At 36.4% G+C, this 23,305-nt stretch overlaps 1 protein-coding gene across 3 annotated transcripts in view; it reads right to left on the reverse strand.

Moving 5' to 3' along the window:
• Window positions 1-23,305, reverse strand: part of USP24 (ubiquitin specific peptidase 24) — a 131,610-nt gene that overhangs the window by 53,142 nt on the left and 55,163 nt on the right. For 2 of the 3 annotated variants that reach the window (XM_084874453.1, XM_084874452.1), the window contains exons 14-33: window positions 23,156-23,251; window positions 22,904-23,065; window positions 22,670-22,714; window positions 20,700-20,759; window positions 17,276-17,383; window positions 16,499-16,648; window positions 15,867-15,998; window positions 15,159-15,270; window positions 13,552-13,628; window positions 12,591-12,731; window positions 12,366-12,419; window positions 11,027-11,142; window positions 8,578-8,644; window positions 8,339-8,449; window positions 7,170-7,268; window positions 6,906-7,079; window positions 5,284-5,369; window positions 5,062-5,155; window positions 3,393-3,548; window positions 342-439 (exon numbers count right to left, since the gene is read on the reverse strand). In XM_084874453.1, coding sequence (XP_084730579.1) covers window positions 342-439; window positions 3,393-3,548; window positions 5,062-5,155; window positions 5,284-5,369; window positions 6,906-7,079; window positions 7,170-7,268; window positions 8,339-8,449; window positions 8,578-8,644; window positions 11,027-11,142; window positions 12,366-12,419; window positions 12,591-12,731; window positions 13,552-13,628; window positions 15,159-15,270; window positions 15,867-15,998; window positions 16,499-16,648; window positions 17,276-17,383; window positions 20,700-20,759; window positions 22,670-22,714; window positions 22,904-23,065; window positions 23,156-23,251 — 2,138 coding nt within the window. The remainder of the gene's footprint in view (window positions 1-341; window positions 440-3,392; window positions 3,549-5,061; window positions 5,156-5,283; window positions 5,370-6,905; window positions 7,080-7,169; window positions 7,269-8,338; window positions 8,450-8,577; window positions 8,645-11,026; window positions 11,143-12,365; window positions 12,420-12,590; window positions 12,732-13,551; window positions 13,629-15,158; window positions 15,271-15,866; window positions 15,999-16,498; window positions 16,649-17,275; window positions 17,384-20,699; window positions 20,760-22,669; window positions 22,715-22,903; window positions 23,066-23,155; window positions 23,252-23,305) is intronic. The other variant, XM_084874454.1, reaches the window with a different exon arrangement.

The following is a 23,305-nucleotide window of genomic DNA, read 5'->3' on the forward strand; positions in this document are numbered from 1 at the left end:
AATGCCTTCCACAACATGGACTACTGGGGATCAAATTCACCTCAGTATAAACGAATGTGGGAATTAACAAAAACTGATTTAGCCTCTTCTCTCCTCTTCCTAAGAATCCCCCACTACTAGAGCAGAAAGAGACATGCTTCTCTAAGTTTTCCAAATAATCAAAAGTCATAAAATAAATTAAAATATTCTAAAGGTTGAGATATCATTCCTTCTTATTATAAATCTTATTACAATGCTTCACATAATACCTTGTAGGAATAAGCCAGGCTTGGCAAGAGAAGTTAATCAAAATAATAGAATCATTTTCTGCAATTCATGTAACATTATATTGGGACACTAACCTCAAACCTCCTGCTTTAAGGAAGTTCTCACAGAAGGATTTTGCACAGTTTCTTGCCATATCATCATCAGCTGTTGGCATGAGTTTGGAGCTTAGAACCTTGGAAACAGATGAGCACAATTAATTATCCCAACTTTTCCAGCAGAAATAATTCCTTTACTAAATAAAATAATCAGGCAACTCAAGTCACGATCTCTTTAAATGCTGAATGCCATTTTTCCACATAGAAGTATAAGGAGGCTGATGTTTCACAAATAAATAATCACATTTTCCAAGTTCTATTTACTTAGCAAGAAATCAACAAATGTGAATGCCTTTGTCTCTCAGGCTTAGATAAGAACAGATGATATGCTAGATATGGTCTTTAAAAAGTATGTAAATTAAGCCTGGCTGGTATAGTTCAGTAGTTGAGCATTGACCTATGAACCGGGAGGTCATGGGTTCAATTCCTGGACAGGGCACATGCCTGGGTTGTGGGCTCAATCCCCAGTATGGCAACCAATCAATGATTGTCTCTCATCATTGATGTTTCTATCTCTCTCTCCCTCTTCCTTTCTCTCTAAAACTAATTTTAAAAAATTATATGTTTTAAAAAAGTATGTTAAGTTTTATAAAACAGCCCATTTACTAAAAGTGCTAGATGAGTCCCCACTAATGATTCTAACTTCTTCCTACTTATTGAGCATCTAGGTACATGCTGAGGTATTTAACATGCATTATCTCATCTCACTATGCATGGCATATGTACAGTATTTAACTTTATAGGTAAAGACTGTGACCTGAAAAGTTTAGTGACCTCCCATTCAAGGTCACATGGTTAGAATTTAAATCCAGATGTATCTCACTTTTATAACACTCCTATATCTACCTAAAGAAAACATAACTGAATATTTTGGTATGACAAGAGACTTATTTCACAGGAATAATCTCAGGCATGTAAGTTTTCCTTTTGTCTCTGTTTTCTCATCAGCTAAACTGAGATAATAATTACCTTCACCAGAGGATTGTTTGGATTAAATAAGATAATGCAAGCTTAAGATGCTTAGCATAAGCACAAGTCACAAAGCATAAAGAGCTGGCTTATTTAGTTATTATAATTTAAAATTTTAAAATAAAGACCCATTTTCTCAAATTTTTAAGGTTTTAAATTAGATGTAATTCAAGATCCTTTTCTATTCTAAAAAAAATAATAATAATAATCAGCTCCTATGAACCTATGGGGTTCTATGAGCTTAGATTTTTAATGTGAGATTTTTTAATTTAAAATGCTTTTCTCCTGATTTGCTCTTTGGGAAACAGTTTCATCAGCCCTGATTCATGAGCCTTACATAGGAAAATGGAAATTTTCTGTGACTCTAATGCCTCTATGAGTGAGTGCTAACAGCCACATGCACACAACTCCCCATGCTTAATGGACAATAATTCAGTGAAAACAAAATGTTTCTCCAAAGCAATGGGTATTTGGGAAATCCAGTTAGATGTTTCTTAGTAGGCAAACATAAATTAAAGGTGAAAATGGGAGGAATTGAATCTTTCGAGTAATAGTAAAAGTAAGTGCTTTTGGGAGTGTTATGTTTACTAATGTTTTGTGTTGTCTAAAGCAAAAGAAAACCTACCAAAAAAATTCCCAGTTAACAGAAATCCTAAATTGTACTGGAGGCATTTTAATACTGAGTCCTTTGGTTTTACAATAATGCCATCTAGATAACTGATGACAAGCTAGACCCATTGTTGGACCATTTTGATTTTCTAGCTGCTCTCAAATGTGGGTGTTAAGATTTATACCCTAACTTTTTTGAGAAAATCACTCAAAAGCAGAAAACAAATCTGGCAGCAGTGGAAAGTTTAAAATTTATAAGCTTAAATTGGCCAAGAATTTCTAAGCAATTTTCTGTTTTGGGGTAGTCTACCTATTTTAAAAGTCCACATCAAATAAAGATATTCTTTATTTTTAAAATATACACAAAGTATTTTCTACTTTTAAATACAACACATTTTTTGACAAGAGTAATTATTTTAAGGCAAATGTGAAATGTTAGCACAGTTTGGATACATAAGCAGCAAGTAGACATAAAATGAATGAATGTAATTATATAATCCAAATTAGATTGTCAGATGAAATAAAACCTGGAAAAATGTCCAACCAGACACCCATTAGTAATTATGCTTTATCATCATTCAGAATCTACTCAATATGATATTAATTTGATAATTAAGGCTGCTTAGGTATTGCTATGGATTCTTGAATAACGAACTGCCTGGATATAATTTCCTAAGTCAAAGCAAGATCGCCTAGGGCTTTATTTTCTCCAATCCCAGACCCTCTAAGAGCAAGACTGTTTCCATCTAACATTGCTTTGTTAATGCATGGCTTTCAAGCCTCAGCATATCCAGTCTCTTCCTATGTCTTACTCCTAACACCCGAGAACAGATATGTTGTCTTTCTAACTCTGACCTCCTAACTATCACAATAACTTGTAGATGGTAAGTAATTAGTAAACGTTTACTGCATTAAATCTACTTGTTTAAAGCTACTTTGGAGGAGGAGGGTAATAAAAATATTATTTTGCTCAAATTCTTTCAATGGCTTTTTCTTTAACCTTGAAAGAATAATGTTAACATGTCTTCTGACAAATTCCTCATAAAATTGCATTGATGTCAACAATTACAATTGAGTTTTTTTATTGTAAAAATGCATTTAATAACAAGAAGGCTCAAGATTAATAACTGATATTATACATAATTACAGAACTTCTATTTTTTATTTTTTAAAAAACTCAATTGTAATAGAGGAAGATAATGATAAAGATTAATAAACAAGGCTTCCTAATTATTTATTTAGAAGCTATTTTGAAAGTATAACAATGCACATGGATATGAATTGAGAAAAAAATTGAGCATTTACAAAGGCAAAATCCAAAATTCAATTTATCTTCAATTTTGTACTTTTTAAAAACTAAGTTTTAACAGAGCAAACCTGTCAACATATTTCTGTCATCAGAAAGCATGATTCTACAAACCAAAACAAAGTGAAAAGAAATAGGTTTCTTACTTCTAAGTTGTAAAGCACTCTGAAGGTGGACATTCCTGGAGCAAAAGATCGAAAGAGACTCTCTAGAATTGAGCTGGCGCTTGGCTGGTGCTGCTGCTTTGAAGAGAGGGATGGAGATTTTGAAGACTGAGAGCTTGTTTCAGACAGCAATGTTTTCTAAGTTAAGAGAATGAAAAAGAGAATGTATGTCTTAAAAGCACAAATTAAAAACAGGTATTTACATATTCTGATAGTCTTTTCCTTTTAAATATAATCAATATCAACAACATTTTCTAAAATTTAATCTCATAAAACCACATCACTCTATAGTTATTAACAAGACACCAAAATCTCTCTCACAAACTACATGCTCAACAGCATGAGAATCCTATTTTAAACAACATCAACAAAGTCATCTTCATTTGTTTTTGTGTTTTTAAAACTTGTACCTCTAAATACTGATAATGAAATTATAAGATTGCAAAAGTGGTAGTTTTGAGAATTTTTTGAACTAGTACTAGTGATATGTTTTATTACATTAGTTCTCTCCTCCCTCAAGCTGATAGATAAGCCAAATATGACAAAATTAAGTTGATCTAAATGTCAACCACTGAAATATAAAATTCATAACTTACTTCTAACAACTTTGTAATAAGTTAATTTATTCTGAGAACATAAACAATGTTATGGATTAAACACAATTTTAGTCCTAAATAATAAAAAAGTAATACGCAGTGACCATCATTCCAACACACAAGATGGCTGCCCCCATGTGGTCAAAGATGGCTGCCATAAGATGGGAGGGACCAGGCCTGCAAGGGAGGGCAGTTGTGGTCAATCAAGCCTGCAGGGAGGGCAGTTAGGGGTGACCAGGCTGGCAGAGGAGGAAAGTTGAAGGCGACTGGGCCTGCAGGGAAGGGTAGTTGGGGGGGACCAGGCCTGCAGGGGAGGGCAATAAGGGGTGACCAGGCCTGTAGTGGAGGGCAGTTAGGGGCAATTAGGCTGGCAGAGGAGCAGTTAGGCATTAATCAGGCTGGCAGGGAAGTGATTAGGGGGTGATAAGGCTGGCAAGCAGAAGCGGTTAGGGGCAATCAGGAAGGCAGTCCTGGATTGTGAGAGGGATGTCTGACTGCCCATTTAGGCCTGATCCCACCAATGGGCAGTCGGACATCCCTTGAGGGGTCCCAGATTGGAGAGGGTGCAGGCTGGGCTGAGGGACACATCCCCTCCCATGCACAAATTTTGTGCACCAGGCCTCTAATATATACACAAAGGAACGATATCCTAAAAACTAAATAAAATGAATTTTATATATCAACAGTGAGAAACTGAAAAAATAACCCAATCACAATCAGAGAGGCATCATGAGAGGAGAATCAGAGCCAGAGTCTAGTTCTGGCCAAGATACTCCATTCTCTCTGGGCTTTGGTTTAACATATATCATGAAGGTGAAGTAGATGACATTAAAGACTCTTCTAGTTTTAAAATCTGACATAATTTTTCACTCCATCTACTTTAAAAGACAACATGAAGCCCTGATTTCCATTTACAGAGCAAGTATTTTTCAAAAGAAGAAAAATCATTAAGAAAAAGATATCAAATGATTGTAGTGTGATTTGGTGTTGTATTTTCACTGAATCATGATATAAAATTCCATGCCAGTTAACTAACCCCCCCTAGAAACCCATACCTTTCTTCCTAAAGAATCCAGTTGGTCAAGGGCTTCCTGAATGGCTGGATCAGTGGGTATCAAGAGCAGAAGCTTTCGTACTCGTAGAGTTATCCTGAAATTTTTCAAATTTGAAATTTTTTCAGATAAGTCACAGTTTCAATAACAGAGTCATTTAGTATGAGATGTAAAGAAAATACATTTCAAAGGAAAAGTTTCTTGGTTCCCTATATTTATATTTACCTTGGCTCCTCTAGATTGGCAAGCTGGTAAAGCATGTCAAATACATTACACACAAGTGCCATCACAACACCAGGAAGGGATTTCTCCTGAGGGAAAGAAGGCAAATATAAATACAAATTCACAAAATAATTTTCTTTTTTAATCAAACATACGATACAAATATTAGTTCTGAAACATGGTCACTGTGAAACTGGAGGGGAGCACAGTGCTCATCTGCATGAAGCACACATGTGAACAGTCGGGGATCTCCCACCTTCTAGTGTGCTTACTACCTGGGCTCTCCTCTCATACCCACCTGCTGGTGGGGGCTCAGGTGCCCAATGGTAGGCAGAAGAGAGATAAAACAAAGGTGGGTGTAATTACTAGAATGGAGAGTGGGCACCACTGAAAGCTGACCTGAGCTCATCAGGAGGAAACAAGGCAATGCATGACTTAAAAGCAAAATGAAAGTCATATATATTTATATCTACATATATATCAACCATCATACACCATACATAGATTTAGATGCAATCTAAGTGATTTTTCTAAAGGTAGGAAAGGAATATAAATGCATAGAAAGGACTCAGATGTGATTAAAGTACTATTTTCTAGTTAGAAGGAATAAGAAACTAGACATCCCAAAAATATATTTATATTAGATAGATTTTTTTTTAATATGTTTTATTGATTCTACACAGAGAGCAACTGAGAAGGATAGAGAGTTAGAAACGTCAATGAGAGAGATACATCGACCAGCTGCCTCTTGCACACCCCCCATTGGGGATGTGCCCGCAATCAAGGTACGTGCCCTTCACCGGAATCGAACCTGGGACCTTTCAGTCCGCAGGCCAACGCTCTACCCACTGAGACAAACAGGTTTCGGCTATATAGATAGATTTTTAATAAATTCAGAATAAATATGAAATAGTATAAACATATTAAACTTGAAGATGCTACATATACTGTTTATGTTGCTAATTAACTGTCATAATACCATTTCTGAATGAAATTTCTTTCTTAAGTTACTGCTATATATAAGTACTGTCTAGTTATTTTAAAAAATCTACAATACTAATACTAACCCTGAAGGATCATTTGACATCATCTATAGCAAGATTATGCTAAGTTAAAAGCATACAGGCACCCAAAGACCTGAAAGCCAAGTGAAGGAAATATTCCAAGGGGAAGTGATCACATGTACCAACTCTGATGAAAGGTTAAGAAAATGAGGATTGAGAGGCCGAAGTAAGAGATAACCTTGAAAAGAGCATAAAAAGAGGACTTTGCTGATGTGGCAAGGAGAGAATAGGGCAGGAACTGAAGGTGAAACTGGGGGAAAAGAAGGCTTTTTTAAAAGATAATAGAAATAACACCGCATGTGTGACTGCTGATGGGAAAATCAATGACTCAATGCAGAGGTGGGTGAGAGGAGCAGCAGCAGTGGCCAGGCAGAATGATTTAGGACTCAGAAGAGTCTGTGGTCCAGAAGATTGATAAATTGTATATCTTCTCCCAATTGATGCCCAGTGCTTCCCAGGGATACATTTCTGAAGAGTCAAGATTTGTCTGAGAGGAAAGGACACAATCATCCAAATCTATATGGACTGATGACAAAAAGATTAAGATTTATCACTCAATACCTGCTCCATGGCATATGATGAACTAAAAACCCCACTGCTGCTGCTGCTGGAGCTGGTGGAGGAATCTGCGGAGCTCCCGGATGGGGTCCCACTGCCAGACGTCTTCACCGTAAGGATCTGCTCATCAGAAAAGCCCAGCTGGTGGAGTAGCTTCTGATCTTTATTCACTGTCAGCTGCAAAAAGAGGTTTCTTAATTACTGAGAGGAAAAGGAAGAGGATGGTATTAGCATCAGGCTAAAGAGCCACAGTTTATTTAAACCTACCAGACTATCATTTGTAAATATCTGGATATTATCCACAGGACAGCACAACTGCTTGGCTATCTTCCACCGGACACTCCCTATGGTTTCATTACTGTGAGCCTGTAAAACAAAATTAAACACTGTTGTAACACAGTTATTCCTTCATGAAAACAACTGATAGTGAGCATCTATTGTGTACTGGGCACTGTTCTAGAAGCCGAGAACAGCAAAACAAAGACAAGAATTCCTGCCCTTGCGAGGCTTCCCTACTGCTGTAAGTAAAAGTTCTATTCCCTCCTCCAACCCTCCTCATCACACATGGAATAAAAACTCAAACCCTTCTTCCACAACAGGTTTTCCATTCTTTCTTCTCACTGTCATTCCAGCTACCTTGCTTGTCATGAACAAGCCAAGCAAACACCCATCTCAGGGCCTGTGTACCTGCTGACCTTTGTTTGGAATGTCCTTCTCCAGAAAAGGCTGGCTCTGTCACCTCATCCAATTCTATGTTCAGATGCCACAGCCTCAGACATCCAATGCCCATCTCTATATAAAATGTGATTACCTCTACAGTGACCTCACAGCGTTCTACAATAACCATCACCTCTACCAGCTTATTCTCCTTTATTCTTAACTAGAGGCCCGTTGCACAAAATTTGGCACAAAACCGGACATCCCTCTCACAATCTAGAATTGCTGGCTCCTAACTGCTCACCTGCCTGCCTGCCTGCCTGCCTGATTGCCCCTAACCACTCCTCTGCTGGCCTGACTGACGCCTAACTGCTCCCCTGCCAGCCTGATTGCCTCCAACTGCCCTCCCAGGCCGGTCTTCATCCCCAGCTGCCCTCCCCTGCCGGACTGATTGCACCCAACCGCCCTCCCCTGCTATCCTGATTGTCCACAACTGCCCTCCCCTGCCAGCCATCTTGTGGTGGCCATCTTGTGATGACATGAAGGTGTTGCACGAGGGCCATCTAGGCTTTTATTAGTATAGATGATACTCACCAACACCTGTTAATGTATTATGTATTTGTCTATATGTCTGTTTATACCCCATCAGTTTCCTTTCATTTCAGGTCATTATTCTAAATTTGTTTACTAGCTTTTAGAATATCACTCATACATTTTTATCAATAGTGTTGTGAAAGTAAGACAATATGAAAATGGCCACAAAGCTAATGTAAACCTACCTCTACAGTAAAGGTATCTTTGGTAGACTCATAAGTAATATTAAGTGTTAGAAGATGTCCATGAAATGAGGCACCATGAGGTAGAATAGTTCGTAGAACAGAGTAAAAATCCTTGAAAAAGATAGTAAATCAAACAATTAGATTCACAGTGCCACTGTTAAACATCTCAAAAATACATACCTAACACATTGAGTCTAATAATGGGATGGTTCAATTGCTTTAGAAAAAAAGAGGCTTACCTCTATAGTGATCACATAGCGTTCTGCCAAAAGCAGTAATCTCTCAATGATTACAAGCTTAGTGGATCTACAGATTTAAAAAAATTTTAAACATATTTGAAATGAATTGTTGACTTGAGCTCAATTCCACTCTGTTTCACCAAAACCCCAATCAATAGGTAGCAGTCACTCATCAAAGACTAAAATTTGCAAAGATTTAACTTCCCTTTCACCCTAGGAGGAGGTAATGCAAGCAGGCCACAGCTGCAGCACACAGATGGCATAAGGGAGGAGAAGACTGACCCTCCCCACATGTCCTTTCCTGTTCTTTTCTTTCTTGTTTGGTGTAAGGTGTAAGAAAGTGGTTTAATTTTTTAATGACTGGTTTGGCAGTATAGCACATGTGGCTGGCTATAGGGATTATGTGTTTTTGTCTGCCAAGTGCAACTCCACCTGCTGAAAAAGGTTCCCCACCCAATTTAAGCAATCATATCCTATATAACCTATCTATACTTATAAAAGGGTAATATGCTATTATAATTAGACCGGGTCGACCAGCCATCTTCCAGACATCCAACTTCACTCCAGACAAAGCTATAGTGGTGGGGCTGAGGCAGAGGCAGTTAGAAACAATCAGGCCAGCAGGGGAGGGTAGCTGAGGGCAAGATCAGGTTGGCAGGGGAGGGCAATTGGGGGGCAACATCAGGCCAGCAGGGAGGGCACTTGGGGGCGACATCAGGCTGGCAAGGGAGAGCAGTTAGGGGCGAGATCAGGCGGCAGAGGTGGGCCATTGAGGGCGAGATTGGGCCGGCAGGAGAGGGCCGTTCTGGGCAAGATCAGGCCAGCAAGGGAGAGAAGTTGGGGGTGAGATCAGGACTACAGGGGAGAGCAGTTAGGGGCAATTAGGCAGGCAGAGGCAGTTAGGGGTAATCAGGCAGACAGGGGAGAGCAGTTAGGTGCAAGATCATGCCAGCAGGAGAGGACAGTTAGAGGCAATTAGGTAGGCAGGCATAGGGATTAGGGGCCTTCAGGCAGGCAGAGGCAGTTAGGGGCAATCAGGCAGGTGAGCGGTTAGGAGCCAGTGGTCCCAGATTGTGAGAGGGATGTTCAACTGCTGGCACAGGGATTGGGCCTAAACAGGCAGTCGGACACCCCCCAAGGCAGGGGTCCTCAAACTTTTTAAAGTGGGGGCCAGATCACGGTCCCTCAGAGAGCTGGAGGGCCGGAGTATATGAACTACTAATTCCTACTGTAACACCTCGGCTGCGCTCACTGCCCAAAAAACCTGGCGGGCCGGATCAGACTCCTCTGTGGGCCGCATGTGGCCCGCGGGCCGTAGTTTGAAGACCCCTGCCCCAAGGGGTCCCCAATTGGAGAGGGTGCAGGTTAGGCTGAGGAAACGCCCCCCATGCATGAATTTCATGCATTGGGCCACTAGTTTCTAAATAAAAAGAAAAGGAATATATCCAACTGTAAATAAAAATACATACACACATTCATAAAGTCATTCTAAGAGTTGAGAGAGAACAAATGAGTATCCATCACTAGAGAGCAGCAGAGTGAGATACAGAGACCTTCCATGAGTACCTGCCAAAGTTTCCTGGGAATCATTGACGTGGTATTGCTTACCATAATGGAAAACTCATAAAGCCTTACAAAAATGTTCTAGTTGCTTCAATCTCATGTTTCTAAATATTTATCTATTCCACTTACTATATCAAAAAACTGGAATAAATACTGAATTAAGATTTCACTGATTGAAATCTCTAAACACATCAATGTGATTAAGAGACAATGTCAGTTCCATTTTAATACAAATATTTGGGGATGAAGTTCCCATAAAAATTATTTAAAAAAAATAACTTTAAGTAAATAGTATTTTAACTATGAATATATTATAATGTACACTTTTAGTTAATTATCTTCCACTTCATTTTGCTTATTCTATTAGTGCTTTGGATTTGAATATTCAATGAGAAAATTTGGGGGGGGGGGGGCGGTGAGAGCACGTTTGACAGTGGTGGGGTGCAATGGGAAGATATGTACACATATAATACCTTAATAAAAAAATGGATAAAAAAAGATGCCTAAGTAAATATTTAAAACTTTAAAAAATTACTCTTCATTTAATTAATGAAACTTTATTGCATCATAACAGAGAAATTACTCATTACAGTTTTAAAAAGTTGAATGAATAAAAGAAACAAAACCCCACAAAGAAACCTTGTCTAGTAGGTAGAGGAACAGGAGCAGTGTAATACTTGGGTGGTTATGATAATGACCTACAAATCTTCAAGAAATACAAATTTGGGGATGGATAAAGGAAAACATAATCTCCCAGGACAATACTATTTGCCAAGTTTTGAAATAAAATGAAGAAATCAACAACTGAGAGATTGCCATAGGAGGGGAAAAATATATCAATTATTTTTTTATTTGCGTATTTGTTGTAACTTCTGCAATCACTTACCTATATGGAGACTGAACTGATGTTGCTACAGTTGGCATGGCAGTCGCTGTAAGCATTTTTGTTGCTCTGGTCACAGCATGTGTTAGAGTGGGGCCACCAAGTGCTGAGCTGGCTGCCTATGAAATAAGAAATAATCATTCTATATCAGGGTTTCTCAAACTTCTCTGTTGTGGAAGACTCTCAGGCATTGTAGGATATTTAGCAGCATCCCTGACCTCTACCAGGGATCCAGTAGGACTCCTCAAACTGTCACAACTAACAAGGTCTTCTGACATTGCCACATGACCTGTGTGAGGCAAAATAATTCCCAGTTGAGAACTACTATTCTCCGTCTGTTAAGGCATGGTACCTAGTCTGTTAATGCATGGTACCTCATTTAGAAGTACTTGAATATTTTAAATAGTTTTTTAAAAATATATTTTTATTAATTTCAGAGAAGGGAGATGGGGAGAGAGAGAAACATTAATGATGAGAATCACTGATCGGCTGCCTCCTGCTCACCCCCCACAGGGATTAAGCCCCCAATTTAGGCATGAGCCCTGATGGGGAATTGAACCATGACCTCTGGTTCATAGGTTGACACAACCACTGAGTCACACCGGCCGGGTTAAATGTTTTTTATGATGACCTATCTAGATGGAAGTCATGACTTGGGAAATCCTCCACATATCCTAGCACATACTCATCACCAAAATGTTTAACTTCTTAACATTTGGGGCAAGTAGCACTTTGTATTTTTGGAATACTCTTTATTAGATATAAAAAAACAAGCACAAATTAAGAAAGAAAATGAATGTTCAATGCTTTAACTATCAAGCTGGAAATAAGGCATTATATGTGAGATGTATTACCACAGCCAGTTTCTAAGGGACAAAGACAACCAACAACACCTACTAGTGAGTGTCCTGGTATGGCCTTTAATAGCATTTATAATATAAAGTAGGTAAAACATGGGAAGCAGGAAAAAGAACCAGGTGCCTGTATAAAATTCCTGAACCAAAAAGTAAAAAGGAGGAGGAGAATCCATTGGAAATGTGGAGTGGAGTAGACCTGGAAACAGAAAACAGGTTCCTACAGCCTCAAAGGGAGGTGGGAAAAGCAGGGAAGAGAGTGGTGGAGGGCGAAGAAACAATGTCCTGTATACACTTGTATGCGGAAGCATCAAGGCAAACATCTTTGCAAACAATACTGCATTACAATATGGTTGGTTCACAGATTCTTTAACAGGATTCAGCCACAAATAGCAACTATATACATGAACTCAAAATATAAAATTATAAAAGCAAAGAAAAAGAAAGCATTTATTTAAAAAACAGGTTAAGTAAAATTTGCTACTCACTTCTAATCTTGTATAGCAATCAGCAATGAATTTCTTATGCAATGATACAGAATCCTAAAAGTAAGAGGATAATGGAAATTAAACTTAGTCTGGCAATTAGCTATAGTCATTAAGGATAAATATCAAAATAAAGAAGTCAATTTTTAAGCATGCTAACATATAAATAAAAATATATACAATCTTCTGCCCTTTTGTGTTTACTACCTTCTTCCTGTAGATACCTACCTTCTTTAACCTAGGATTTAGATTAATGTAACTATAGTTTATAATTAATTGAATAGCTTCATTTGCAATTTCTTCATCAGGTGATTCCATGGCTATTTTCCAAATGAAATCCATTCCTATCAGTTCCAGCTTTTCTACATACTGTTCAAAAGAAAAAGAAATTTTCTGTTACATTGTAAGTTCACACCTCTTTAGTTCAATATGAATTAAGGCTGTAAAAACCTAACTATATGAGAACACTACTGTACCAATATGGACCTTGAAACAAAAGACAACTAAGCACAGAAACAATGAGCCATGTCTAAGGGAACCAGAATAGATGTGAAGAAGATTTTTTTCCACATACATCTACACCCATACTAGACATCTACCCAGTTGAATTATTGATGCAGAACTAGCAAAGCGTCAGAAGAAAATGAAGTCAAGCTAGTAGTTAATACTCCTTGGAGCTCAATTCGGTCTTCCCAAGGGATTAAAAGGCTTTGTAAAAATTCTTACCATCCAGGAACCAGATCATGAAACAGTATTAGAGTTATTTTTTGCCTTTTGTTTTTTTAAGGTGCACATATATATAAACATCTGTACACATTCTACAGATCATTTTCCTGCTTCATTGTCTGCCCCTAAATTTTTCTCCCCAAATCCTTGCCACTGCATCTCAGAACTGAAGACTCTTACTTTGTTAGAAATATCTGGGTTGATGGCTCTGAGGAGTTGGAAATGGACATGGAACTAACATACTCTCCACTGACCTAGCCTCAGGAAGCCACTGGCAGCCCTGGGCCAATAAGAAGCAGAGAGATCTGAGAGGTCAGCTGTCATCAATGCAGAAAACAGCAGACCAAGGATATCAAGTCTTTTACAAAACTTATTGTTTCACTATGATTATAACATGTTTTTGCTGAATATCAAATTTTACTAGATTATCTAAATTATTCAGATTTGAGAATAATGTACTTACCAACTGAGCTCCTTGTCTTTTCAATCGATGATCACAGAGATTCACATTTTCAAAAAAAGTCTTAAATAAGTTAAAACCTGAAATTAGAGAATGTCAAATAAATTCCTATACTGTAAGCATAGACTAAAAGACTCAAAGCATATTAAGAACTGAAACTAAAATACTCAGGACAAAACACAGGGGCAAATTTTTAAGACCTTGGATTAGACAATGGTTCTTAGATATGGTGCCCAAAGTACAAGTAACAAAATAAAAAATAGATATATTCGACTAAATCGAAATTAAAAACTTTTGTACTGTCAAGAGAGTGAAAAGACAACCCACAGACTGGGACAAAAAATTTGGAAATCATACTTCTGACAAGGAGCTAATATGCAGAATATATAAGGAACTCTTATAATTCAACAACAAAAAAAGACAAATAACTTAATTAAGAAATGAGCAAAAGGTTTAAATAGGTATTTCTCCAAATATATACAAATGGCTGATAAACACATAAAGAGTCAATTTCATTAGTCTTCAGAGAAATGCAAATCAATACCATGCGATACCACTTCACACCCACTAGGATGGCTAAAATAAAAAATATAGACATTAACAAGTACTGGTGAGAAGTAGAGAAATTGAAATTCTCATACATCGCTGGTAGGATTATAAAATAGTGCAGCCACATCACAAAAGTTTGGTAGTTCCTCAAATAAAAACCACTGTCCACACAAAGCTTGTACATGAATATTTGTAGTAACATGATTAATAGCCAGAAAGTGTTAATAACCCAAATGTTCATCAACTGATGAATGGATAAACAAAATGTGGTATATCCTAACAATAGAATATTATTTGGCCTAACTGGAATGAAGTACATGCTACAACTAACCTGGGGTGAACCTTGAAATTATCATGCCTCAACATAATGAAAAATATCAGATACATATTATACAATTCCACTTATATGAAATGTTTAGATTAGGCTAATCCAAAAAGACAGAAACTGGGTTAGAGACTGTGGGTAGAGGAGAATGGGGAGTGACCATGAAATTGTACACGATTTCTTTTCGTGATGAAAATGTTTTGGGATTAAAAGGTGGTGAAGGTTGCACAACTTTGTGAATATACTACAAGCCACTGATATTACACTTTTAAAAAGTTAACTTTATGACATGTGAATTATATATTAATAACAAATTTCAGTTAAAATAAGCACCTAAAAGGAAGATTTCTATACTTTGAGAAATTTTGACTATAAATGAATCCCTTTTGTACTAAGTAACTTCATGAAAAGACATTTTGGCAATTTGAGTTATCAGCCCATATAATTTAAAAAACTAATTATAAAATAACATTTATAAAGAAAAGAATTTATCATGTGACAGGAACAAAATTATATACAAACAGAATAATTATAAAGGCAGTGCTTATTAAAATACATTTCATTTTCAAAATGTGTACAAACATCTAAGTGTGTATACACTTTTGTGGGGCACCCTGTATAAACATCACAAACATATTCCATACTGCTTGGTTACTTCTGAAAAGTTGGCTTAGAAGGAAAGAAAAGAATACAATTTTTTAAAGAACTGAAAAAATGATTTTAAATTTTTTCCTACCATTCATAGTGATTTCATATGATTCCAATTTAAGAATCTTCTCCTTGAAGAGCTGCTGCTGAACATCACTCTCAAGGTCATGTTGCCCTTTTGTAAACCATTCAAAACACATCTGTGGATCAAGACAAATATTACCCTACAACTAAAATCCATTCCAGGAAAATAATTGGGACATTATTCCAAATTAGGACAGTAAAGATAAATTTGTTGTAAATCTTCAAAACTTATATTGCCCAAATACCACTCAAAATGGAAATGCTTAGAACTCTAGACTAAATAAAGCATTAAGTTACTAGCAATCTTTCCCACAGATAAAGTATATATTGCCACTTTTCTTTGAATTTTATGCTTGAGTTTTTCCACAAAAATTTATTAAGAAGCCAGGCATTGTGCAAGGCACTATCACATATTAAGTCTTTTTAACAATCCTATCAAGTAGTTAATATTATTCTATAAAATGAGAAGAAGAAACATCGATTCACTGCTAGTAAATGTCAAAACAAGTGTTGAGCTCCTGGTTTAATCTATTTTCCACTGTTTAATTACAGTTCCAAAAATCTGTCTAGGCCTTCAATCTTCTTTGATGTTTCTGGGGTGCAATGTCATTTCAGGAACTCAGTTTTCTATTGATAACTTAAAATTAGTCTCATGTGACAGGAACAAAAACACTCTAAAAGATGTAACTTGCCCACAATACCATTTTCTTACCTCTCTGTCTAATTCACAAACATCCTGGCCAGTCACAAGACACTCCCAGATTTCCTTGGCACGATTCCAACCCAAATACAGAGTAGCTTCTTGCAAGAAAAATGCTAGAAATTTTAGATGGGCTTCTAAATACTGAAAAGAAAAAAAAAAGGGGGGGGAGGGGGGTGTAATTATTTAACTCCAGGCATTCATACCTAAAAGTAAAATTTAAAAAACAAAATAAAACTTTAACAAACATTTCTATCTAATGCTTTTTCATATAATTTATGGTCAATGTGAGAAATCTGTTTATAGGCTGATAGTACAATGTAGTAGAAGCTACTTCAAGTCTATTAAAAATTCAGTTGACTTTAGATAATAATAAAATATGATTTTGACAATCTCAAAAAGTAACACACCATAAACTCACAACCAGTCAGTTAAGATTTTTTCCACTAATTAAAAAAAAAATACTACTACTTATCAATTGATTTGAAAACAAAAACAACTATCCACAGAATTGACAATTAGTATTTCATATCAAAGTCAAAGAAAATATGTCTATTTTTATTACTTTATCATAATGCAGTTAGTGCAAAAAGTCCAAATGAACGTTGGAAATCATGAAATAAAAGCACAGTGCCAATACCTACCTCCCGGTAAGTGTATCTGCCATCCACTAGTGTTGAACCAGTCAGGCCTCCAGGTCCAGCCATGGCTGCTGCAAGTCGATGACAAGCGATCAAACTTCCCGTTACCAATTTCACTATTTCAAAATTTTTCTTCAAATCTTGAATAATGCTCTTGGCAAAAACAAAAATGGCATGAAAATTTAGTTATTTGGTCATTTTAATACAAATTTCTGTTAGCAAGTAATACTAGGTGATAGCAAACATGTTTTCTTCACTCACATTCCTTACAGAAAAGTAAATAAAATCAACCTGGTCTGTACATTTACTATGGAATTAATAAACTTCTCTGCTAAATTTTGCTTCCTAAAATATATATATATTTTTAAATAAAAAACTCTTTCAACAAAACTATCCAGATTTTTCTTCTCAAGTCTATCACAGTGAGGAAGTTCTAGCTCTATAATCACACTACTAATCTTTTTGTAATATAAAATAAACCTTTTGAGCCATTTCGAACAAATTTCCAGAATACCATTCTAACTTTTAAAAACTGGCATAATGATTTTAATTTACAGGAAATAAAAATGAGTTAAGAATACATAGAAAGAAAAGCTCCATAGAAATGAAAGCAGAATGATGTGTAAACTCAAAATTATTAAATAATACAAATGAATTACATTAATAACCATAAAATGTAAAATAGTGACAAGACTCAGAAATCTTATTCATGCTCTGTTATTATAAAAGGTTATGTAAACAACTGTATGATAATCAAATCTGGCTATACTATACTCTTACCTTGTCTTGCTTTTGATAGGTTTGTTTTATGAACGAACGGGTGATTTCATGGAGCTGACGCAAAGCTGGCACCACCCATACAAACTGGGGATTGTTAAGCTGAGATGACTAGAGTTAAAAAGAAGTCACATAAATGAAATTTTGAAATAAATGGCAGACAAAACTTATTAGCTATAAAAAAATGTCCAAGTCAATTAGGGTTCATTGTTGCACATTCTATTATTTTTCTCCTCACATTGATCATTTATAGCTTATCTCATGCATTCATAACTCATCTTCAGCTTCTTATTCTGCATGCAATTTCCTAAGGCCAAGAACTGCAAACAGGAGTGGATGTGAAGTGACAGCAAATGTACAGGGGTACATCAGCAAAAAACAGACGACAAGGAATTAGCAACTTCAAAGGATAGATTAAGTAGCATAGGCTGCTAGGACATGTTGAGATAATAAAATAAATTGATGGCAAAAGCTTATCTTGGATAAGACAGAACTGGCTGATAAGTAAAATGGTATAAAAACATGGTTTTCTATAATTATATGATTAAGATACCAATGACATGATCAAGATACTGATAGTGGTCTAAATATTAAAAGAAAATATTCACAATCTACTTGTATTTCCTAGTTAAAACAATTTTATATGATAGATTTATATTAATTACTATATCCACTTTATACTTATACTTTATATTTTTCAAAACACTTTTAAAGGTATTATTTCTGAAATGAATACAGACAATCCAGATTTTCATAGTAAACATCTGAAAGTCTGATGTTCTATCTTTAAAAAGAGAATTGCTTTTTAATAAATAGTATCTTCAAAATATGAGATTTCATTATAAAATTTATAAGACTATTAGGTTAAACACTAAAATCAACTGATCAATTAAATCTAAGAAACTGAGTAAAAGTTTAAGTTCTGAATATTTACTTTACAGGCTACTTTTTTTAAAGCTTTGTTTCTTCAAGTCTTTCTGTAATATGAAGAGCCCTATTGGGAGGGGAGGGGCTTTTGATATCCTTAATAGAAAAACACACTACTGCTGAATATGTAAATGAGAGAACTCTATTGCCAAAACAGTTGGCTTTCCTAGAGATTAGCCAATCAATTAGCCAAAACCATATTTCCTGGATTCTAAGATACAAGTTTTATAAATTTCAGCAAATTCTGAAATCTATGCTTGTTACAACTATGTCAAAGGAAATTATCCCCTCGGCATAGGAGTAAGTTCTGAAAGTGCTGTCCTTACCGGACTATGTGCAAATTTAGCTGTATATAAAGGTTATCTGTTCATCCACCTATCATCTTATTTATCACTTGGCATAGGAAACACCAACCAAGGAAAGCTTAACTTTAAATGTTATAAAAGAGATTTTGCTACAATGTAAAACTGACTAGCATGTCATGTCCACAATTCAATTAAAAGCAAAGAAAACTGCTAGTGGTCTCATACTTTTCCAAAGCCAGGAGAATTTTGTGTGGTAGACTCCCACCCTATGAAGGGCTGTACCACTCAGCACTAAATGTCTCGCTGTCCGAAGTTGTACCTAAATTCCAGAGAAGTTGTTTAACGTGTAGTATACACAATTTAATGAAGTAAAAAAGCAGTTTGACTTTTACTGAGAAAGGACAAGGACACAAAACTCCATACTTTTCAACATGCCTCAAAATTATACAGTCCATCTTAAAGATTTCAAAGAGGTCAAAACCACGATTATAGCCAATGAAAGTAGCATGCCACAGTGAAGCTGTACATACTGGTCAAAAGGAATCTGAGGCAAACTCTGAATCTAAACAAATGTATGATGAAAGCAAAATGTAGTTTCTCTTTTACTTCTTTATAAACTTATTAAATCTTGCATCTTAGAATCAGAGAAATAAAGTATACACAGGGTGGGGCAAAAGTAGGTTTACAGTTGTAATAAAAATAATAACATAAGAATAAACTGTTTTGTGTACTCATAACTGTAAGCCTACTTTTGCCATACTCTGTATTAAAGCCCAAATTTGCAAGGCTAGATAAAATATTTCTAAAATATAAAAGTTGAAAAATGACAGTTCAGGCTAAGTCTTAAGCCTAAACTGAGACCTTCTAAAAGGATTACAAACATAAGGACATAAAACTAACCCTTAGCAAATAATTAGATATATCAAAAAGTATTATGACCAATTAAGTCAATTTAGAGTACTTTTATTTGACATTAAAAATTCTTTGAAGGTAGCTCATTATTAAATAAATTAAACACAAGAAGATAAAACTAGAATTTAAAAAGTATTTCTGATATGACCTTTCCAAAGTTTAGCAAACAGGACAGGTATTATTTATTTTATCATATCTATGACATGTTGCTAAGTTACAAGAAATAATTAAGCTACTCTCCTCCATTCACAAAAGAGGCAAAAGACTATGGTGAACAATTATAAAATAGACATACCTGATAATACCTAATGAGGGAGCTGAGGTTTCATAAGTGGGAGTTAACTGGTTTGGCCTGCACGTCTATGCCCAGATTCCTCTTATTCACTGCTGCTAAAGGACCAGTTAGTCTCCTAGTGTTTCTAGTGATGAGGAACTCAGGAGGCAGTGTTCTATTTCAAGCTTTTCTCACTAAAGTTTATTAATCTATCATACTGAAACATGCCTTCCCATAACTTCTTGGAAGCCATAAAAAATGAAGTTGAATAAGACTTCTCTATAACAATCCCCCAGTATCTAAAGAAAGCTTTCATATTCTAGAATTCTCCTTAAAGCTAAAGATCCCCACTTGCTCATCTCTCTTATTTATCCAGACCTAGCAATTTATCTAGAATTAAAGTAAAAATTTTTACACGAGAGAACATTTTTCAAAAAGTATTTTCTTCTGTCCTAACCACATCACTGTGAGACTGTCCTGGGACATCTTGCCACATTTACTTTCAGTTACGTTTTTTGGCAAATAGAAGCCATTCAACTATGGGTAACGCTTTTAGTGTATTTGAAGGGTGAAAGGGAGGAAGTAAGAGGAAGGGAAGCAACATTTACTGAAAGGCTGCCAGGCATTGAACTAGGAGGCCTTGAGAAAATAACTTAAGGAATATGCAAATATCACTAAGTAAAAATCATTTTTTTTTTTTTTTTTTGGTTTAGTAATTTTTGGGGGGATGAGTACATTTAAACTTTTTAATTGAAGGAAAAAAGAAGTGAAATAAGATGGAGAGGGTTGGGGTAGACAGTGGAAGGTATAAAGGAAGCAAAAGAAAGAGGACCAAGGAAGCCAAGGGTATCCTGGCAGAATCTACAGAAAAATAAAGGTCAGAATTTCTGAACACAACAGTGGAACTTGGGAATTTTAAGTGTCAAAAGCAGAGGCAAAGGGAATCAGTTGGGGAAACAGAGGTAGCTGAGGGTGGGAGGGGAGTAAGAGGTGGGTGATCTTGTCTTACCCTTTGCTTAGTTTCTGTGTAGCCTGGTAGGGAGACATAATCCCCAGTCAGCCCACCTTGCTGCCTGGCAGGAAAGGGCATAGCATAGAAAAACACCTTTAGTGGCAGGATATAAATCTCCCCCCTGCCTGGAGTCATGTCCAGGGGGCTTAGGTCTTCCCACTGCCCCCCTTCAGCCACGTGCACTTTAAAAGAATATCTGTAAAAGCACTTAGTCAACTGAAAAGTGCTATATAAATGCAAGATATTATTTGCAATGAAATAATGATACATCAGGATTTCTTTACTGGGAGCAGTGGGAAATAAAAGGAAGAATATTCTTTTCAAGACTCACAAAATGACTCCAAAATTCTCCCTATTACTTTTTGAGTTTTGTCATGAAACAACAGACATGAACGAAGTGACTGCGAAGAGAAGCAATAAAGATGTAGTGAAGCTACTGGCTAGAAGAGCTAAGTAGTGCTTAGCTGTAATGAGGAAGGAATAGAGATCAGGAAGGTGTTTTCTGGTTTTAAAAGTCATTTTCCTGAAGGGGGAAGAAGTCCCTTCAGCTTTAACCTTCGTTTTCTATAAAGAAATGTATCTGTTACTAAGAAGAAAAGACCATTTTTCTATGGATATCCTTTTCCTCTTACTTTATTACTAGTGAAGGATCTAAAACTTCTTAGGTAGCTCCGGATTAGTTTCAATCATAAAGACAGAGGCTGCTAAATTATTTGAATGGCTGAGCTGAGAAAACTGGAAAAATTCCAATTGAATCTGAGTAGGAAGAGAACTATGCTGTTGGATTAAAGAAGTAATTCCTAATAACCAGAGCACCACCAGCCCGTTTGTGAACGACTTTTAAACAATTTCTAAAGCTAGACAATATGTAGAAAATTCACTTGACCAAATTCCAATGTCAGAAATATATAACAACAAATTTTTAAATGCCCCCAACTAAACTTTAGGACCAAATATAAATAAGATAATAAAAGCCCACTGAATCACCAAAACCTCTTAACAAGATCTCAGAATCTCTGAGTATACCAATGACAATCAACAGTAGTCAAGATCTTTAAAGAAATACTTCTTAGTGAAAGCCAAGAAAAATGAGTTACCAATGAAATTACTAAGCCATTAACTATTTAGCAAGCCTTGTATGTTAACAGTAAAATGAAATCCCTCTGGCTGCTTGGCTTACGTTTGGTCTGGGCAACCACAGGGCCTCCGGGGGAGGAAGACGTGGCTCCTGTGATCAGGGCTGTTGCAACACCGGGTATGAGTCCAGTGAGCAGCCACTGTGATCAGCCTTCTCAGAGGAGAGACTTGACATTTGAGGACTGGAGCAACAGGAGAGCAACAATGACCACTGCTTCCTCTGCTAACCACCCTTTTAAAGGACAGTCCAGAGTCCACTGGAACCTGAGGCCAGAGCCCTGAGGGTAGGGCTTGTTACAGAGCCACTACCTCTTGCAGTCACTGCCCAAACCTACCTTCTAAAATGGAGTCCCAGCAGCAGACACTCACCCATTCACTGTCTGTCTAAGGAGTTACTTTAGGAACACATCTGAATCAAGAACCTAAAAAAATGACCATGTGCCAGCACTGAAGGAAATTTCTCACTTTCTCTCTCTCTCCTTCTTACTCTGTAAATGTTCCTCCATGGGAGAAAAATGGTCATACTTAGAATCCACTGTACTTAATTTAAGTTGTCCACACTTTTGGAATTAATTTTCAAGAGGTTAAGTGGAAGTTCTTATAATTTTATGAAAATAACATAATAAAACTACTCTGAATGTGATTCTGAGAGTCAATAATCCTCAAAACTGTAAATAATAAAGCACAGGTCATAAATATTTAAATAGCAATTTATATTGCACATTAGTCCCAGAAATACAAAAACACATTATTTTTAAATTATGATACATTATTTTTTTATTTTATTAAATTAGTATACCTTTTAGTTGGTTCCATCTGCAAATTCTTACCTTGAATCCATCCTTCTTTTTTTCCAAACCTGACCATTCTCCAGGCTGAAAAATTATTTTAAGAGAAATATAAGTGACTTGGTATTTATAATGTGCCAATCTTGGATTCTAAAGGTAAAAGCTTCCAGAGACATTTAGTTTAAATTACATAATAGTGGAGGAAAATTATCTGACTCTAATTCTCAGGCAGTACTATTGTTCTGAAAACAAAACCAGATCAAACATAAAACCAACCCTTTTAATATCTTCTATGCACTTGATGATGTAGCTCCTCTTGATCGCTTCTTTCACTGCATATGCGTCACTGAGGATTGTCAGGTGTTCATCCAAAGCTTGCTGAATGAGGCTGCTGGGCAGCGTTGGAAGATGAGCCAGTTCCCAGAGTACATCTAACACCTACAATAACACTCATATGATAAGCCAGCCAATGCACAAGGAAACTGCTTTAAGTGTGTGTAGATAGAAAAATCCATTGGATTTTCCTGCCTTTCCAGAAGTGGTCTCAAAGCGAGCTTCCCGGCCTATTCGTCCAATCAGGCTCAATAACTTCTGTCTTACTCTATCGCTCTCAGTCTCCCAGCTCTGCAGAAAAGACAAAAATTGATACACTATGCAATATCATCAAACTGGCAAAAT

Source organism: Pipistrellus hanaki (genome assembly GCF_964339955.1).
Source record: "Pipistrellus hanaki genome assembly, chromosome: 2".
Taxonomy (NCBI): domain Eukaryota; kingdom Metazoa; phylum Chordata; class Mammalia; order Chiroptera; family Vespertilionidae; genus Pipistrellus; species Pipistrellus hanaki.